The sequence below is a fragment of the Cololabis saira genome, chromosome 23 (genome assembly GCF_033807715.1).
Source record: "Cololabis saira isolate AMF1-May2022 chromosome 23, fColSai1.1, whole genome shotgun sequence".
NCBI classification, from domain to species: domain Eukaryota; kingdom Metazoa; phylum Chordata; class Actinopteri; order Beloniformes; family Belonidae; genus Cololabis; species Cololabis saira.
In genome coordinates this window covers 26,876,669-26,893,846 of record NC_084609.1, presented here as the reverse complement: position 1 = coordinate 26,893,846, position 17,178 = coordinate 26,876,669, and the positions used below count along the sequence as shown (strand labels likewise).

The 17,178-nt window shown below is 41.8% G+C and overlaps 1 protein-coding gene across 1 annotated transcript; it reads left to right on the top strand.

Moving 5' to 3' along the window:
* Positions 1–2,665: 2,665 nt before the first annotated feature.
* On the top strand, positions 2,666–10,355 carry ccdc3a (coiled-coil domain containing 3a). The gene is made up of 3 exons (XM_061714641.1): positions 2,666–3,140; positions 4,083–4,260; positions 9,754–10,355. Exons 1-3 carry the CDS (start codon positions 2,713–2,715, stop codon positions 10,057–10,059), a joined length of 912 nt encoding a protein of 303 aa, XP_061570625.1. The 5' UTR covers positions 2,666–2,712; the 3' UTR covers positions 10,060–10,355.
* The last annotated feature ends 6,823 nt before the right edge of the window (positions 10,356–17,178 follow it).

Genomic DNA, 17,178 nt, shown 5'->3' with positions numbered 1-17,178 from the left:
GAAGGGAGACTTCCGGGCGGTATTTTCAAAATAAAAGCACACTACTGTAACTTTATTTGGATGGAAGAGGAAATGGGTTAACGAGGTGTGTGATAAACAAATAAAATAGGGAAAAATTGTATATTATACTTGCTTAAGATAAGTTTAGATATTTATGTGGATATTTATGTAGTATATATTATATGTTGAGAGGGTATGTAATATATGTATGTAGCATATTTATAGGGATATGTATGTAGTATATATAGTGTATATTTATATAGATGTATAATATTAATATTAATTAATATTTGTATTTTCTATATATTGATATAATATGTATGTAATATTTATATTTTCTATATACGTATATGGATAATTATGTAATAATAGGCATATTTATGTAGTATTTACTGTATATAGACTATATTTATCTAGATATTGTGTAGATATAATAATAGCAATAATGTAAATTCATAGAGTTATAAAGGGGTAGGAACTAGGAAAAAGTGTATACTTCTTCCGACTCCTTTTTCGAACCTATGTGCATATGAAGATGTTGCTGTTTATTTTTTATTTTTATTTTTATATACATGTTCGAAATAAATTCAGTCATTCATTCATTCATTCATTCATTCATTCATTCATTCATTCATTCATTCATTCATTCATTCATTCATTCATTCATTCATTCATATTTTGTTTTATTTAAAAAATTTAATCTCGTAACGACACAAAGTAATGCGCGATGCAACAAAGCAACAAAACTTAAAAAAACAACATACTTTTAAAATAAGGTTTATTTTTAATTTACTCGCCATTTGGCAACACTTCTGTTGTTGATAATTTGAACTAAACCATCCAAAGACATCGGGACTTACTCAGTACATCTAATTAAACTCCATGCTTGCTTTCAAATTCAAAATAGATGATAAATACTTGCATACATTTTTCTTATGTTTCATTTTTTGCTGAAAACGTTTTCAAGTTTTTTTTATGTATTTTTTTTTATAACGTACACTTTGTAATTTGGAAGCCCATGTGTATCACTTCCTGTCTTAACTATACTAATTATAATAAACTTGATGCATTAGTGACTTGGTAGGACTTCAATGAGGTTTCCGTTTCCTTGCAGTGACGTCATTGTCAGTAACGCAGATCTGACAACAGCCCGCAGCTGCGCGTGAACAGCGACTTCCGTCTTCTGGTCCGTTTGGATGATTTATAGATCAGCGCAGGTATGACGGCGTGGGGAGAAACCCACGAATCAGCTGACGACGGGAATTCCCTTCAGGTGTCACCTTGCACTGACAAACCTGTTATATAAATATGAATATATAAATATATAAATACATATATGTATTATTGTATTTTAAGGTATTTTATTGTATTTATTGTATTGTATTGTTGCTGTTTTTTTTCTTTTTTCTCGTTTTCTTTGAAAATGAGAGCTGCAATGTCAATTTCACTGAACTTGTTCAGCGACAGTAAAGACATCTAATAATCTAATAATATCTAATATAGTTGCTGACCTATAACCTACCCGAGAACAGAATGGACAGAAGTCCATAACGACCCATAAAGGTTGATCGGTGGCGGCCAGCTGTTCAAGGGAAATCTGTTCACTGTAAAGTCCACTAGATGGCAGTGTTACCAAAGTGAAATGGACTCAGAACCAGCAACATTGACATTGCTCAGGGTAGTTTGAGGAAGCCAGTTACTGAATGGCAAACGTTTACTGTAGCTGGTGAATAAGAAAGGTATATTTGTCAGAAATGAGGTTGCTGAGCATTTTCCATCGTTCACATCCATAGATCTACTGTGATATAAAATGACCCACTAGTCTTGTTAAACTGCAAGGTTACCGAGTGGATGGTTGTCCTCAGATATCTTAGAAAATCAAAAACCCTTGATAACTTAGAATTCCTTAGGTAACCCCAACAGCACTCCTACCACAATCAGCAAAATAACAAGCCCTTTAATAAGCCCTGCACATGGTCTTGTCAAAAAAGGGGATACCCCCTTTAGCATTTATGATAAATCCTGAACTTAAAGTGTAAACAGAAATCCTGCATAGACCCACAAAACTAATTCGGTTACCCTTGAGCAAAGCAAGACACCTTGAGAGTTCAATCATTTTTTTACTCTCTGACCTCTAGAAACGTTTAATTCCATCAAAAGATGTAATTTACCAAATGAACCACATAAAGAGATTTCTCCTTTTTTAGCCTATACTTGAATCAATAACCAAATATTCCTTATGCAGTTTCATCGTAACAACAACAACAACAGCAAAATTGGTATTTTCTCACTACCAGTCGTCATGGAATCCCAAAATACCTGAGCTGCGCAGCAGTACTTGAATGCAGCACAGATTGAGCCTTTTGTCATTTTCACCGCAGAGGAGTGAACAACAGGTTGGAGCCTCTGAACCGTCTGATCCTTTTTTTTCTTTTCTTTTTTGTAGTAAAGGGTTGCAGAAGGTTAGCACAATGAAAGCTGCGGCTCAGTTTAAAAAGATGCGGATTTTTAGATGTTGATGGAAACTAGACAGCATCCTCAACAACATTCAGCCATCCATCCAAGACTTTGTACATTTTTTTTTTTCTGTTTGTTAGTTTTTTCAATCAATATGTTCGCGTGATACTTTGACTTTATATTTAAGTTAAGTTTTCCGGGATGTTTTCCACGGCTTTCTTCTTTTGACTGTATATTTAAGTTAAGTTTTCCGGGATGTTTTCCACGGCTCTCTTCTTTGCGTCGCTCTGCGTCTTTGCGCATTTGGGCACCTTTACGCGCGGCTGCCAGCTGCCGTCGGAGTGGCGGCCGCTGAGCGAGGGCTGCCGGGCGGAGCTGGCGGAGATCATCCTGTACGCCCGGGTGCTGGGGATCCACCGGGAGCCGCTGGGGATCCACCGGGAGCCGGCGGGCGCCGGGGCCGGAAGCATGTACAACTCCCTGCCCTTCGGGTTCGGCTACGGCTACGAGGGCGCGGAGGAAGGGCTGCTGTACTCCGCCGAGGTGGAGCTGCTGTGCGACCAGGCCTGGGGCAGCATGCTGGAGGTTCCCTCCGGATCCAGGCTCAACCTCACCGGCCTCGGATACCTGTCCTGCCAGTCCCACACCGTCATGGAAAACTACTCCTACTTCTTTTTCCTCAGGTGAGCTGCACTTTTACGCGCAAAGACCCCAGTCTTTACTCACAGGTCCCGGTGCAAGGACTTCCACCCTTACGTTTGTCTTGATGTTCCATCACATACAGTGACAAGAACCAGTATGTGAGCCCTTTGGAATATTGATTTACTGTATAAATAAGCCATCAATCGTGATTTGACCTTTATATGTGTCCCCAATAATAGGCAAACAGAAGGTGCTTACACTGATAACACCCAAACAATTGTAACTTATCATGTCTTCATTGAACATTCACAGTCCTGGTGGAAAAGAAGGGATCCCTTGGTTGTTATTAACTGACTTATTTATGCAACAGTGACTTCAAGCAGCACCAGACCTTTACAGAACTATTTGACTTCAGACACATTGTGGGATGTGTGGGGTGAACATCTCTTTTGGGGATAGTTCCACATCTCTATGGACCTTATGTCAGGACTCTGGAACTAAAGTGGACACTTCCTTGTTCTGAACCCTTTCTGTGGTGGATTTACTTTGACTTAGTCCTGCTGCATCACCCAACTTCCACTAAGTTTCAGTATGGACAGCAACCGTGACGTTATACTGCAGGATATTTGGGTCATTTTGGGAAATAATTTACACCTTGATGATGCCAAACAGTCAGTTGAGGCAGGGGATTAATCCTAAATCCTGATGCTGTGCCATTTTTGCTCCATACATATAAATGAGCATTCTTCAAAACAGTATGAAATAATATTTAATTAGCTTAAGCACATTGTGTTTGTCTATTTTTGCACTTCGTTGATTATTAGAATGCATTTTACAACAAATTAACCCAGAAAAAAACAAATAACTCCAAACGTTTAGCATATTGTTATTATAGATTTCTTCTTTCTATCTTATAATCCAAGTTTCAACCGTAAGAAAAGTCTCAAATTCAAAGCTTCCGCTTGCGGTTATCTTCCCCTCAGGATGGACGACAACTACAGCATCCTTCCTCACAGCGTCAACTTCCAGGACGCCATCTTCCCCGACACGGCGGAGAACAGGCGCACCTTCTCCAGCCTCTTCCAGTTCTCCAACTGCAGCCAGGGCAGCCAGCCCTTCCACACCTTCAGCCCCGAGTGGGACAGCCAGGAGGACAGCAGGGTAAGGCAGAAGCTTAAACCTCTGCAGGTACTAAGCGGATAAATTATTTCAACTAAACCGGGAATTCAAATCCAGAAGAAGGTGGTAGGATTGGACAGTTGGTTGCCATAGTGATAAGTGCTAACTAAATGTCATTGCAAGTATTGTCACGCCATCATTTTTTTTGTCATTTAAATTCAAAGGCTGTACGCAGCAATTATTTTGTTGCCATGGAGATAGTAACAGACACCTGCATGTATTAATTGTGGCGTTTTACAGTTTCTTTTAACAGCTGTCTCTGAAAAAGAGATGCTGAATTAGCTAGAGCTCAGTTGTAACTGTTAAGGAGAGTGTTAGAGCATGATAAAGTCTTGTTCTTTTGTTGTTGTGTGTGTGTGTGTGTGTGTGTGTGTGTGTGTGTGTGTGTGTGTGTGTGTGTGTGTGTGTGTGTGTGTGTGTGTGTGTGTGGACTGATATCAAGCTGAGCTGTGACTGCTGATAGGAATGTGGTGTTGGTCAGCTGAAGTAACAATCCTCTCGCGCTCTGACGAGTCTCTCACACGTGGAGACACACAATCTAATTGATTTCAGGAAACAAAATACAAGAAAACAACACACGCACACACTCAAAATAATTGATTGTACTATCAACAGATTCCAAGTATTTGTCCAGCCTGATAGCGTCCCACCTGGTTGGAGGATCAAACTCCGGCTGATTGGTTGCGGTTCGTCCATCTGTCTTTCCCCAGGCAGAAACAACACTTTTCTGTTTGTTTGTTGTTTCGGTTCAAAGATCAAATAGCAGAAATTCTCTTCCTGGGAAGGCATGAGGTTAGGAAACGTCAGAACCATTTTATACATGTCAAAACGGAGCTTTACATGTAAGTGTCGCGCAAACACTTATTGTGAATTTCATCGTCTCTGGCAGTGATGGATGTGACGTAGCCGGTTAATCTAAAGTTATCAACATCTAGTTTCCAGCTGTGTTTGGTCGCATTAATACAATGCAGTTGGGCTGCAACACTACTCAATCATTATAACATAAGAGCTTTGCTTCTGAATAATCATTGAATGATCCGCTGCCTTCATCACCTGACTTTTCAATAGCGGTTGCACCAATTGCAATAATTTGTCCAAGACTAGGATGTGTTTGTCCATCTTCTTCAACGTTGAGATTGTCTTTTTAATCGTTTTGAAGAGAAGTCTCGCAGGAGGAGATACGGAGAGCCACGTGAATTAGCCTTTCAAAAAACACCTTTCAAAGGAAACACCGACCCCTGCAGTGCTACCTTTGTTTCATGAGTTGCGTGAGTCATGGGTGTAGGTATTTCCAGGTCGCCCATTAGTTGTTTGCAAGCACAAATGATGAGAGTTTATTTGCAAAATGAGTAGAAAGTTCAGATTTGATCATTCAAGATGCATTTGATGCCAGGTGTGAACACATTCATATGTCGGTGTATTTCTCTGGATGCATTTCACACACGGCGACTTAAAGTTCCTTTAGACAACATTAAATTAGTCCATATTCCATATTTTGGGCATTTTGGCTGTGATGCATCACCAGTATGTGGAAGATGCTTCACCTTGATCCTAGCGCTGCTCTCGACTCTCACATTGCTATGCAGCGTTCATCACAGATGGGTTGCTTCTTTTCTTTTCATTATCCAACAAATTAATAAAGGTGCACAGCGTGCAGTGGTGTGGCGGCTTCTCCTTTTTATGAGGTCGGGGTCAGTCACACAGGGGTTAAAGGGAATGCTCATCTCAGGACGAGCGCTCACACGCAGAGGCTACGACCTCTAGGCAAAACAAGACCAAACAGGTGTTCTTGGTATTCCCACGGGGGGAGAATGACATGAATATTTATTTTTCAATCTACGATAAAGCCCTTAAACTTAAAGATCCAATTTCTAATTTCACTGTCTAGAGCGAGTTAAACGGTTAAACCCACTCTCTCTCCACACTTTGATGTTTGGAGCTGGAGTTCAAACGCAAAACATCCCTAAAATTGGACCGGGGAGGTGGTTTGCTTCTGGCTGCAGCTTTGTGGGAACCAGATGCCCCATCCGAGAGGCTGACGAGAGACTTCCTCCACTGCACTCTCCTGCCAAAACCTTCAATTAGCTCGTGTTCAAAGCCTCTTCTTATCAGTAGCAGTCAGATCTAATATAAGCCAGGTCAGAACCTCCTGCGAGCTTGTTAGGCGCATGTTTGACTTTTGTGCGCATGTTTACGAGAGTATCTCATGTTTTTCAGACGTTTTCTTCTCTCCGACCTTCTTTTTTTTTGTCACAACATTGACTCAGACACTTATGTTTTACAGGCATGTTTGTGATTTAACTGCAGCCACAGCGAGGGATTCCTGCAGTCACTTTTAAGGGTTTCCTGACTCTCATTAAGGTTTTACGCCGTGCTCAGAGGGCAGTCTGCATGGTTTGCCTGTTTCACTCAGCAGCAAAATTTAGGAAGAACACACTCTCAAACTGTCCGTGCACGCGCGTGTGTGTGTGTTGGTGTGTGTGTGTCACGGAGTAATAAAGAAGAGTGCAGGAGCAGAGGAGAAATGCCCCCCTGTGGCCCTCGCTCTTGTTTTCTTCCACTTCTCCTCTTTGTTCTTTCTATCTCTTCGTCTCTCTTTTTCTGCCCTCCCTGCACTATGTACGCAGAACCCAATAAAGTCCTAAAAGAAGAGGAGAAACCCTTTATTCTCAGTGGTAGATGCACTTAATGTGGGGTCCTGTGTGTCATGAGGGGTCGCCCGCTGAAATCAGATTTGAAATGAAACGTCTTCACCTTCAAATACAGATCAGAGGTGATCTGGGGTTGTGTGACCCCCTGATAGATGAGAGCTCAGTAGTCCTCGTCTTAGGTCAGAGCCTGGTTTATACCCGTCTCTCTAGCAGCAAAATCACATTCACCGTGGAGCTAGAGACCATTTGTCCTCCCGGAGGAGCTCAAGACGTCTTGAGGATTTCCAGGACTGGAAAGATGAAAAATGTTCCCCACAGGACAACAGCAACAAGAAAACAAATGGTTTCAAAGTCTTTATTCAGAGTTTTACCGTAATAACTTAACATTTGTTGGTCCCTTTCCATTAAAGTAAGAAAAACTCAGGATAACTTGGAACAAATATAGTGATTTACTGAGCACTGACAGGATTAGTCAGGTTTGTGTTGTGGTCCGATGGAATCGATAAACCCGCCACACTGAACGTGGACCAGAGAAAGTCAAGGACAGATCTGTCTGAGGAAAACAGGAAGACATTTCCAGGCGAGCAGGGTAAAGGTCATGGCCAGAAGACCATCTTCAAACATTTCATTCAGGAGTTTAGGGTCCACAGGACTGTCGACAACCTCCCTGGGTGTGGAAGCAGGAGGAAAACTGATGAGAAACTGATGAGACGGATCATTTGAATGGTAATCAAACAGCCCCAAACACATCAATTTTCAAAGAGATTCAAGGTGAACTCCAAGGTCAAGGTCGGATTACATCTGAACCAAAGTGGATGTGTGAGGAGGACTCTGCTGTTGAAAGCAAATCATCACACATCCAGACTGGAATTCGTCATAATTACAAATCTACTGGGCCGATGTCCTTTGGACAGACGAGACAAACCTTGAGCTTTTGGGCAAGTCATGTTGGCTCTGTGTTCACTGGCGCAAAAACAAAAGACTGTAGCTACTGTGGAGCACGGAGGAGGCTCGGTTATGTTCTGGACCTGCTTTGCTGCATCTGGTACCGGGTGTGATGAATCTCTGCAGGAACAAGGAAATCTGAAGACAATCAAGACATTCTGGAGACAAATGTGCCGCCCAGTATCAGAAGGCTTGGTCTGAGTCGGAGGTCAGGGGTCCTCCAACTCAATAATGCAACTAAAAACACCAAAGGATGACTATTCTGAAGTGTCCTTCTGAGCTCTGATCTAAATCCTGTTGAACATCTGTGGAAACATCTGAAACCTGCAGTCTGGAGAAGAAACCCTTCAGACCTCAGACAGCTGGAGCAGTTAGTTCATGATGGGTGGATGGAAATACCTGTGTACAAGTGCAGAAATCAGACTGTTTCATTCGTTTTTTAGTTTTAGCATCATTCTGTTGAACCATTATTGTGGTTTCTGTGTTGTTTTTATCTCAATGAGCATATCCTTATTTTTAAATATGTTCCAGATGGTTCTAAGTGGGATTATTCCCGTCACTTCAGTTAAAGGTTCTACCTCAAAATTAGTTTTGGACACTTTTCTCTGTGTTTTTGAAATCTTTACTTCACTAGAATTTAGTACACGTACAAGTCTTTACATGTTTTTTAAATATTGTTTTCACAGATGATCCTCAGCAGCAGCAGGTGACACCCGGATGTTTTGACAGGTGGTGTGTGTGTGTGTGTGTGTGTGTGTGTGTGTGTGTGTGTGTGTGTGTGTGTGTGTGCGTGTGCGTGTGTGCGCGTGTGTGTGTGTGTCAAACTAGAAAGTACAATGGATTCAAATGTAGTCTCCATGAACAGAAACTGATGGATCCGACTAACAGAGATGTGTTTGTGGTTTTAATCGATGTCACAAGTCATATTTCATCCTCGCTGCTCTGAAAACTTTAATGGCTTAAATGTAGTTTTTCATTGCAATTAAAGGGCAACTTTCAAATGCATGAAACATCATATTGAATGTGGGTTAACTGACAATTAACTACATGAAAATCTTTGTGACAATTGCTAATTATTGGCATAAGACTGTTTATTTTAACATGTCAGTTAAATATTTCTATTTCAGCATTTTTATATGTGTTAAAGTACATTTTGGGTTTATTTATGACAATAATCTCCAGTCGCACTGATGCCTGTGTATTTTAATGAACGTTGTAGGTAAGAAATTAGCACCACCTCATTAGCTGACTTTATTAAGTTTTTGAGGATTCATGGATACAGTTATTTTTGTTTTGAACCCAACTTCTCTGAGAAAAGCAGAGAAGTTTAGTTTAGTTTAGCACAGCGCAAAACCTTAAATGAGGTGAGAACAGCAAACTTTGTTTTACTTATCATGTACAAACTCAAGTTTATGATCAAAATCAAGCAAAAAAAGATACTATCCACCTGTAAAAAGTGCTGGTGGTAAAGTATTCCTGGACGTTGAAGACTGCGGCGAGCTGGTAACCTGTTTCCAGATTACACTCGACCATCTTATAATCAGGCACATGTCTTGAAATAAAACCATTACGTACTTCAGAATAAAGGTAATCAAAGCATGCAGTTGTTTTTAGGAGTTTTTCCACAGGAATTGATCAAATTTGACAGAAAATGAAAACTGCTTTGTCTCCGTTACCAGATGCAGCTAAAGATTTGATTTATTTCTTTTCATATATCTCCAAGAGGTTGCTGGGAAAATCCCATCAGCAGCGGTCCCACGCTTAAACATCTGAAGAGATGACAGCTGGAAGTTTACAATGGTAGTCAAAGTCTGTTGAGAAAACGCACTTTCCTATAAACTGACCTAAAAGTACGGCTTCCCCTCTCGCCTTGTCCCAGCTGTTGTGCTCCTCGGTGCAGGCGGCGCTGTTTGACGAGGAGGAGAGCAGCCGGAAGCTGCGGGAGCGGCTGGAGGCGGCCGAGAGGAGGAACCGGCAGCTGAAGGAGCGCGTCCGCAAGGTGAAGCGCTCCCTGAGAAAGGCCCGCAAGGCCGTGCGCAAGGCCGAGCTGGAGGCCAAGGAGCTGCAGGAGAGACTGAAGGCCGTGGAGAGGAGGGTGGGCCATCATCTCAATGCCATAACGCAGGGAGAGCCTCCTCTCGGGGCCTTCACCAGTGCAGCCATACACCAGAGGTTGCAGCTCTAACCTGGAGCTGGACGTGAAGCTGGAGAGACTGCTGGGCAGTCTTCATGCAAGACATGGACAAATGTTGCATATGAGTAAACAAACTTTCACAGTATGAATCTGTATCACTTCCTTGTAAATAACCCATATCTCTTTTTATAACCTTAATTGTTTTAACTGAGGATGAGTGTACTTCCTGGCCAAAATTAAAGGGGACCTATTATGGCATCTAATACCTATTTTAAACAGGCATTGAATGTCTTAAAAACAAGCTTTTGATTGTTTTTGCTAAATAAATGAGAAATTCAGCCTCTGAGCCATGTGTTTATCATCCCATTCTCTAACCTCATTATCTATGCAGGATTCTGAGTGGGCGGGGCTATGATAATGAGGCTCTGTGCTGATTGGCTGCCTGAATGACGCGATACACTGCTTCCAAAAAATGGCGGATTCTCCGGCCGGCGGAGTTAATTGTGGTTTTCAAGCATCGGAGGCCAACCTATGTAAATCCTTTTCTGAGTTGGCAGGCTGAGGGGAGAACACTTTATATATGTTAAAACAAGAAAAAACGTGTTTTTCATAATAGGTCCCCTTTAACTGAAATACAAACACTTATTTTCTTGAATAATCTTCCATCTAAAGTGTGCCAGTTGTTTGTTGCTGCATGTATGAACACGTAACAGAAGAGTTGCAGTGTGTGCTCGGGCGAGTAGGGAAATGAGAAACACGATGTAAAGAGCTTTGCAGAAGTGTGCCGGTGGTCCTGAACCACTAAACATCTGCAGAAGCTTCAACAGCAGCCTGGGACGTTGTCGTGGAGGAACATTCACTCGTTCTTCATGACAGTGTTGCTTCATTTCACTGAGGTTTGCAGGTATTTACTGTATTCATGCACAGCGCTCTTAACATCCCGCTACACCACTTCGTTGACGTCTGGACTTTGACTGGACCACTGCAACTCTCTGATTCTCAGGAGGATATCAGCAAAGGAAAGACACGTTCCAGAGCAGCACACAGGAAAATGTGCTTTTAGAGAGGCGCTCACGTCTACTAATGATCAATTATTCAGGAGCATTTCATTAGCAGCAGCTAGATGCTACTCACCCTCTTAATTCTTGGAAGCATGACAAGTGTATTCGGTTTTATCACACATGGCTTCTTGCTTGTGGATGTTTTTTGTTAAATAAATAACCCACTATGTCAAGTTCTGTTCTTCATCTAATGCTGTATTTATTTTCAAGTTTAACTTTCAAGACCTGGTAAGGATTGATAATTAAAATAATAAAACTTGCATCAAGAATTGAAAGACGGTGTTTTTTTAATATGACCTCATGCTCAACTCTGGAATTACGACACTGACTTTTTTTTTCTCCATTCAATTGTCCAAATTGATTTGCCCCAAATGTATGATGAAAAATCCAAATCACATCAAGAAAAGATCAGGATTCATTTGAAGTGCAGTTTCTCTCTACGTACGGTGGGGAAGATAACAACATTTGCCCCTTTTAAAGACATTTTATGTAACAATACCACTTCTTACCACACGAGGGCAACCGATAACAAGAACGTGGACCCCTCTAGTGGGACAAAGTGGTACTACCAGACGTGACGAACCGTCACTCTAATTAGCACAGTATTGTCAGTGATTCTTTTATTTCTTTTTTTAACAAAACATCACATGTGATCAGAAATCACTTTAAATGTCCTGTATTGTTCTATTTGAAGTTCGAACAAAGTCAAAAACTAACAGAATCAGGGTTTTCTCTTTTTTATATTTATCTTTCTCATTTACTCATCTTTTCAAATGTTATTTTTTGTTAGAGAAAATACAAATGTTAGCTTTTGGAAGTGAAAACAAAATGCAATTGCCCTTGTAGCCAAAGAGAAAGAAAGAAAGAAAGAAAGAAAGAAAGAAAGAAAGAAAGAAAGAAAGAAAGAAAGAAAGAAAGAAAGAAAGAAAGAAAGAAAGAAAGAAAGAAAGAAAGAAAGAAAGAAAGAAAGAAAGAAAGAAAGAAAGAAAGAGGTGTCACTCGTGTACAGAGTCTCTCAGGTGAGTTTGCAGCTTCGTAGCAGCAGAACTGAGCCCACCAGAGTCCAGATGCAGGGGTTGTTCTGAGGATCGGGTCCAGCTCAGGTTTATCTTAACATCATTATAGTTGGGTTATGGGGTAAAAAAAAACAAAAAGGTCTAAAACCCCACATTTTGATTGACACATTTATTGACACATTTAGATGACTTAATAGATGAATATATGATGCTACAGACCATTTTTAAGAGTTTACAGCAAAAATTATTATATGGACCCCTTTAACAACTTATTAACGTATGGGTCACTTGAGTACAGAAAAACCGGAACACACACACACGCACACACAGTGGGATGGCTGTGTAGCACATGTTCGTGTGTTATATTTGAGGAGAGTAAGTGTCGTGTGTGTGTGTGTGTGTGTGTGTGTGTGTGTGTGTGTGTGTGTGTGTGTGTGTGTGTGTGTGTGTGTGTGTGTGTGTGTCTGGTCCATCAAAAGACTGGAATGTGTTTGTGTGGTCAGCACGGCTCTGAACAACAGGGCGTCGAGGAAATATTCCTCGGATTCAGACGGGATCATGTTGGAGGGAGGCCAGCGGTCGTCACATCACATGACCCCTCTGGATGGAACAAGAAAAGAAAACAGTCCTCCAGAGCTCCACGGGGGGCAGACAATCAACAAAAGCCGATTATCCGGGTCTGATTAAACGCTCCGTAACGATGGGGTGAAGACCTGAGGAGGCCTGAGTTCTGACCTGCAGGTGGAGATAAATGAGATACTAAAACAACAAAGGAAGAAAAACGCCCTCCTTTGTTATTACATCCTGCCAGAGACACCTAGTTGAACTGACAGTAAATGATTATACAGTTTTATTTGGCAAAGAAGGCTTCTGTTGTCTGAGGCCTTTGAAGACGCAGCAATGATGACTCAGCAGGATGGTGTATGTTTGATTTGTTAATATACAACTTTTTTCCTTTGGTCTGTTTCAAACATGCAGCAAATTCCTAAAGAAATTGGTAAAAGGAATATTAATGCTCAGTAATAAGGTTAAAAAATAGTATCATTTCCAACAGCTGTCTCTGTAATCAAGGGTTCAAGAACAAAATTTGTTTCTGTGGTCCCAGAGAAAGCCCAAATAAAAAAGAAAAGTATTTACAGCAACAAATAAAAGTAAAAAAAATAAATAAATACTACAAATATTATAAATAGAAAAAATATTCAAAGATGAAAAAAACTGTAAAAACAGCAGGATGACACTGACATGACAGCAATGATAATAACGTGTCTATTGTGTGTGTGTGTGGGTGTGTGAGGGGGGTTTAGCAGGAGCTACATGGGTCTCCAAGAGTTCAACAGTCTCACAGCTTCCGGGAAGAAGCTGTTCCTAAGTCTGGAGGTCCCGCTCTTGATGCTCCGCAGCCTCCGGCCTCAGGGAAGAGAGACAAACAGAGCATGTGCAGGGTGGGTGTTGTGTTTCACGATGCAGGAGGCCCGTTTCCTGTCATGACGGTGATCCAAAATAATATCTGTTCCGAGGAGAAATGATCGGCAGATGACCTTCTGTTTGTCAATTGATGCATCAAGAATGAGCTTAAAAGAAGTCCATACAAGAAATACCTGAAGAGATGTGTATATTTCTTCCTCTACGATGCATTATATAAAGAAATGACTCAAGAAATTTGGAGGAATTCAGTGCACAGATGGGGAGGACTAATCTGGTAATCTTAACAAGACCCCCAGACCCTGCTCATCGCATTTGAAGAAGCCACGGCCAAAGTTGGACTCAAGTTGAACTCAAAGGAAACAGAATGCATGCTTATGAATGAGGACTCCAACCACCCAAGTATTACATCACGGGATGGATCACACATTAAAGAAGTCAAGGATTTTAAATATCTGGGTTCATATGTGGCTGACAGCAGAAAATACTTTCTTGCCAGAAAGGGACAAGCCTGGAACGCTTGCAACAAACTCCTCAGAGTCTGGCAGTCAGGAGTTTCAACCTCCATCAAGGTCTCTTTCTTCAGGGCCTGTGTTGAAAGCATCCTATTATATGGTGCTGAGACCTGGACTATGAAGAAGGAAATACAAGACCGGCTCAACGGCACATACACAAGACTCCTCATGTGTGTCAAAAACATCTCCTGGAAAACTCATCCAACCAAGGAGCAGATCTATGGTGAACTGCCACCAATAACAACAACTGTAGCACGCCGTAGAGCATTCTTTGCAGGTCATTGCTACCGTGCTACGGATCAAGTAATATCCAACATCCTGCTATGGCGGCTCCCCCAATCATCCAGAGGAACCAGGCCTCATACTTATCCTGACACAATCTCTAGGGACACAGGACTTACACTCCAAGAACTGGGAGCAGCAATGGCCGACAGGACCCGATGGAAAGAAGTGACATCTAGGATCTCGACGGCAGTCGAAGGATGATGATGATGAACAAGACTGATGAGAAATCATGAACACATTACAAAGGCAGAGGAAGAAAAGGGTGTGAGCACTGGATGTGTGCAGAATTTGAGATGGAGAAAACAACAAAACATTTCATTTCTTGGTATTCTCATCGTCATGTCCGACCAAGATAGTCTGTCCATGTAGGTGATGAACAGCATCAATCATAAACAGGACCTCTGGTGGAAATAGTTCTGATGTTCTTCAAGGATGGAAACCACAGCCGGGGAGCAGTCAGGGTGTGGAGAGTTTCTGGGTTTCTCCGTAGGGATTACGTGTCCTGGTTGGCTTGGGAACGCCTCCGTGTCACCAGAGGTCACAAGTACAGGAAGGTCTCAACCTGAAGCTGTTGCCCCGGCGACTGAGTCCAGGTTATGTGATGTAAAGCGAACGGAGGGATGGATGAAAATGTTACCGTCTCAACTTTCCATAGCTTCAAAACCATGCAGTGCTTCAACTTGATGTGGACTGTTGTAATTATTCAGACAAATGTCACCACTGTTGGGAAACATCACGTCACCCTCTGCTGCTGACATTCAGATCCGTCTTTCCCAATGACACGGCTGATCTTTGCAGACTTCAGACCCCGCAACAAGCAGCGATGCCACCTCCGTGTCCTGCCAACCCGCTCACTATCTCCCCGTTTCAGATATCTGCCTGTAATTAGCTTCATGGGCGACGCCATATATGCTTTGACAAGAGAATAAAGCCTCATGCGAGCGTGGCCCGCAGCCAGAGAAAGAAGAGGATCCAGACCAGAGAGAGGGAATTAAAGATGAAGAGAATCCTTTAAAGAAAGACAGTGATGTGACTCAGGGCTGTAAGCGCATTTCAACCACATTTGGCACTAAAGTTAATTAGTAATTATAACTGTTTGCTTGATATTTTTCTTTATTTCAGTGTTGTGTAGCATGTGAGTCTGACGGATGAATCTTATTGAGCGAGCCAGCCCATTCGTACCTGTCATTGCTCTCAAATGCACTGGAAAAAGAGAAGAAAATCTCCGGCTGAGATGGAAGAGACAGCAGAGGAAGTATAAAGACTGGAGCCGCGGGAGGCCGTAACATGAGAAACTCTGCTAATAGCGGACAAATATCACACAGAGCTTATCTGTGACGAGCAAATGCAGAGCTTCAGGCAGGAAGCAGAGAAGAAACGTCAACATCGTCTGCAACAGTAACGATTAAATACTCTAAAAATCAGATCGCTTTTTAATGTAAGCAACGTAGCGTGATTAATATATGAACAATAGTGTGGAAATGAGTCTTCAGCTGGTAAGTTACGTCCAGAGACTCCGTGGAGATCTGAGCGGGTCAGCAGGTTCACAACGTTGACAGTCGTGAAAGTTTTCTCTTTTAGAAGTAGTTTGTGCAGATTTTCAAGAAACAGTAAATGTATATATATTTATAAATATATTTTAAACCTCAGTATAGCAGATTATACTCGTTTTATGATTCTTCTTGACTCATGTCAATAAAAAAGGTACTGTTTTCTTTATTGTCTAAAAAGCCACATGTGCTTGTTCCAGCATGTGTGGAGCCGTCTGGCTTCCCGCCACCACAAGAACCTTTTATAAAAACAACATGTTAACACAGGGAAAACATGTTGTTTTTTTTTTTAACCTGTGGATATTTGTGAGCTGTTTTATTTGGAGCTCAATCTTTAGCTTCACTATCAGAGTTGATTATTGTTTATTCATTATTGTTATTATTATTATTATAGTTATTAGGGAGCTTCTGCTGCTCTGTTTTTTCCAGAGATGTGCGTTACACTGTAATTTCTTTGCTTGAATGCATAAATTTCACCCGTCCATCATCTAGATCAAAACCACAAGCGTAAATATGGGCTGCAGCTGCAGCGGGGAGCAGACGCCGTCAGGGGCCATGAAGGAGGGAGAAAGAAATAAAAGGTATTGTTGAGTGGAATTGTCCAAGACTGACAGGTTACCTGTCAGTCAAAAAGTGAACAAAAGAAAATAGATGACAAAATATGTAGCATCATGTTTAGCTAGCCCAAACAAAAGGATGAGACTGAGTGGGGTCAGTCACACGTTAGCCTACATGGCGACAATAGCAGTTTTTTTATAGTGGCTGTGCATATGTGTGTGTGCATGTGTGTGCATGTGCTTTTGTTCAGGGCAGGGGTGGGGGCACAAAAAAATATTTGCATCGGGGCCCATCACCATGATGTTACGCCACTGATCAAAATATGTCTTTTCTAAGAGATCCACAGTGATCCACTGGAGCCTCCTCTAGGGGGAATGGCAGAGCTACATCCTGGACAAGTCACCTGTCTGTAGTACGACCACACGTAAGAAAACAGTGAAGAACAGCCAAGGAAGAAGAGAGCAGGAGGATCTGTCCTGCCAGACAGAAATCATGCAGGGAGATGGTGACCTCCAACAGGCTGCACAGGCTCACTGTCTGGTAGTAATAATGTAAACATATCAGATATCAAAGAATAATACAGCAAACAGTTTGGCCTACCTGACTAAAGCAAGTCTAGGACCAGCAGAGAGAGGGAGAGAGAGAGAACCCGACCCGATCTTAACCCAGATTACTGACCTCTAGTGCCGAGCTTTTCTCATGATATGGTATATACAGCACGCACGCACGCACGCACGCACGCACGCACGAACACACTATTACA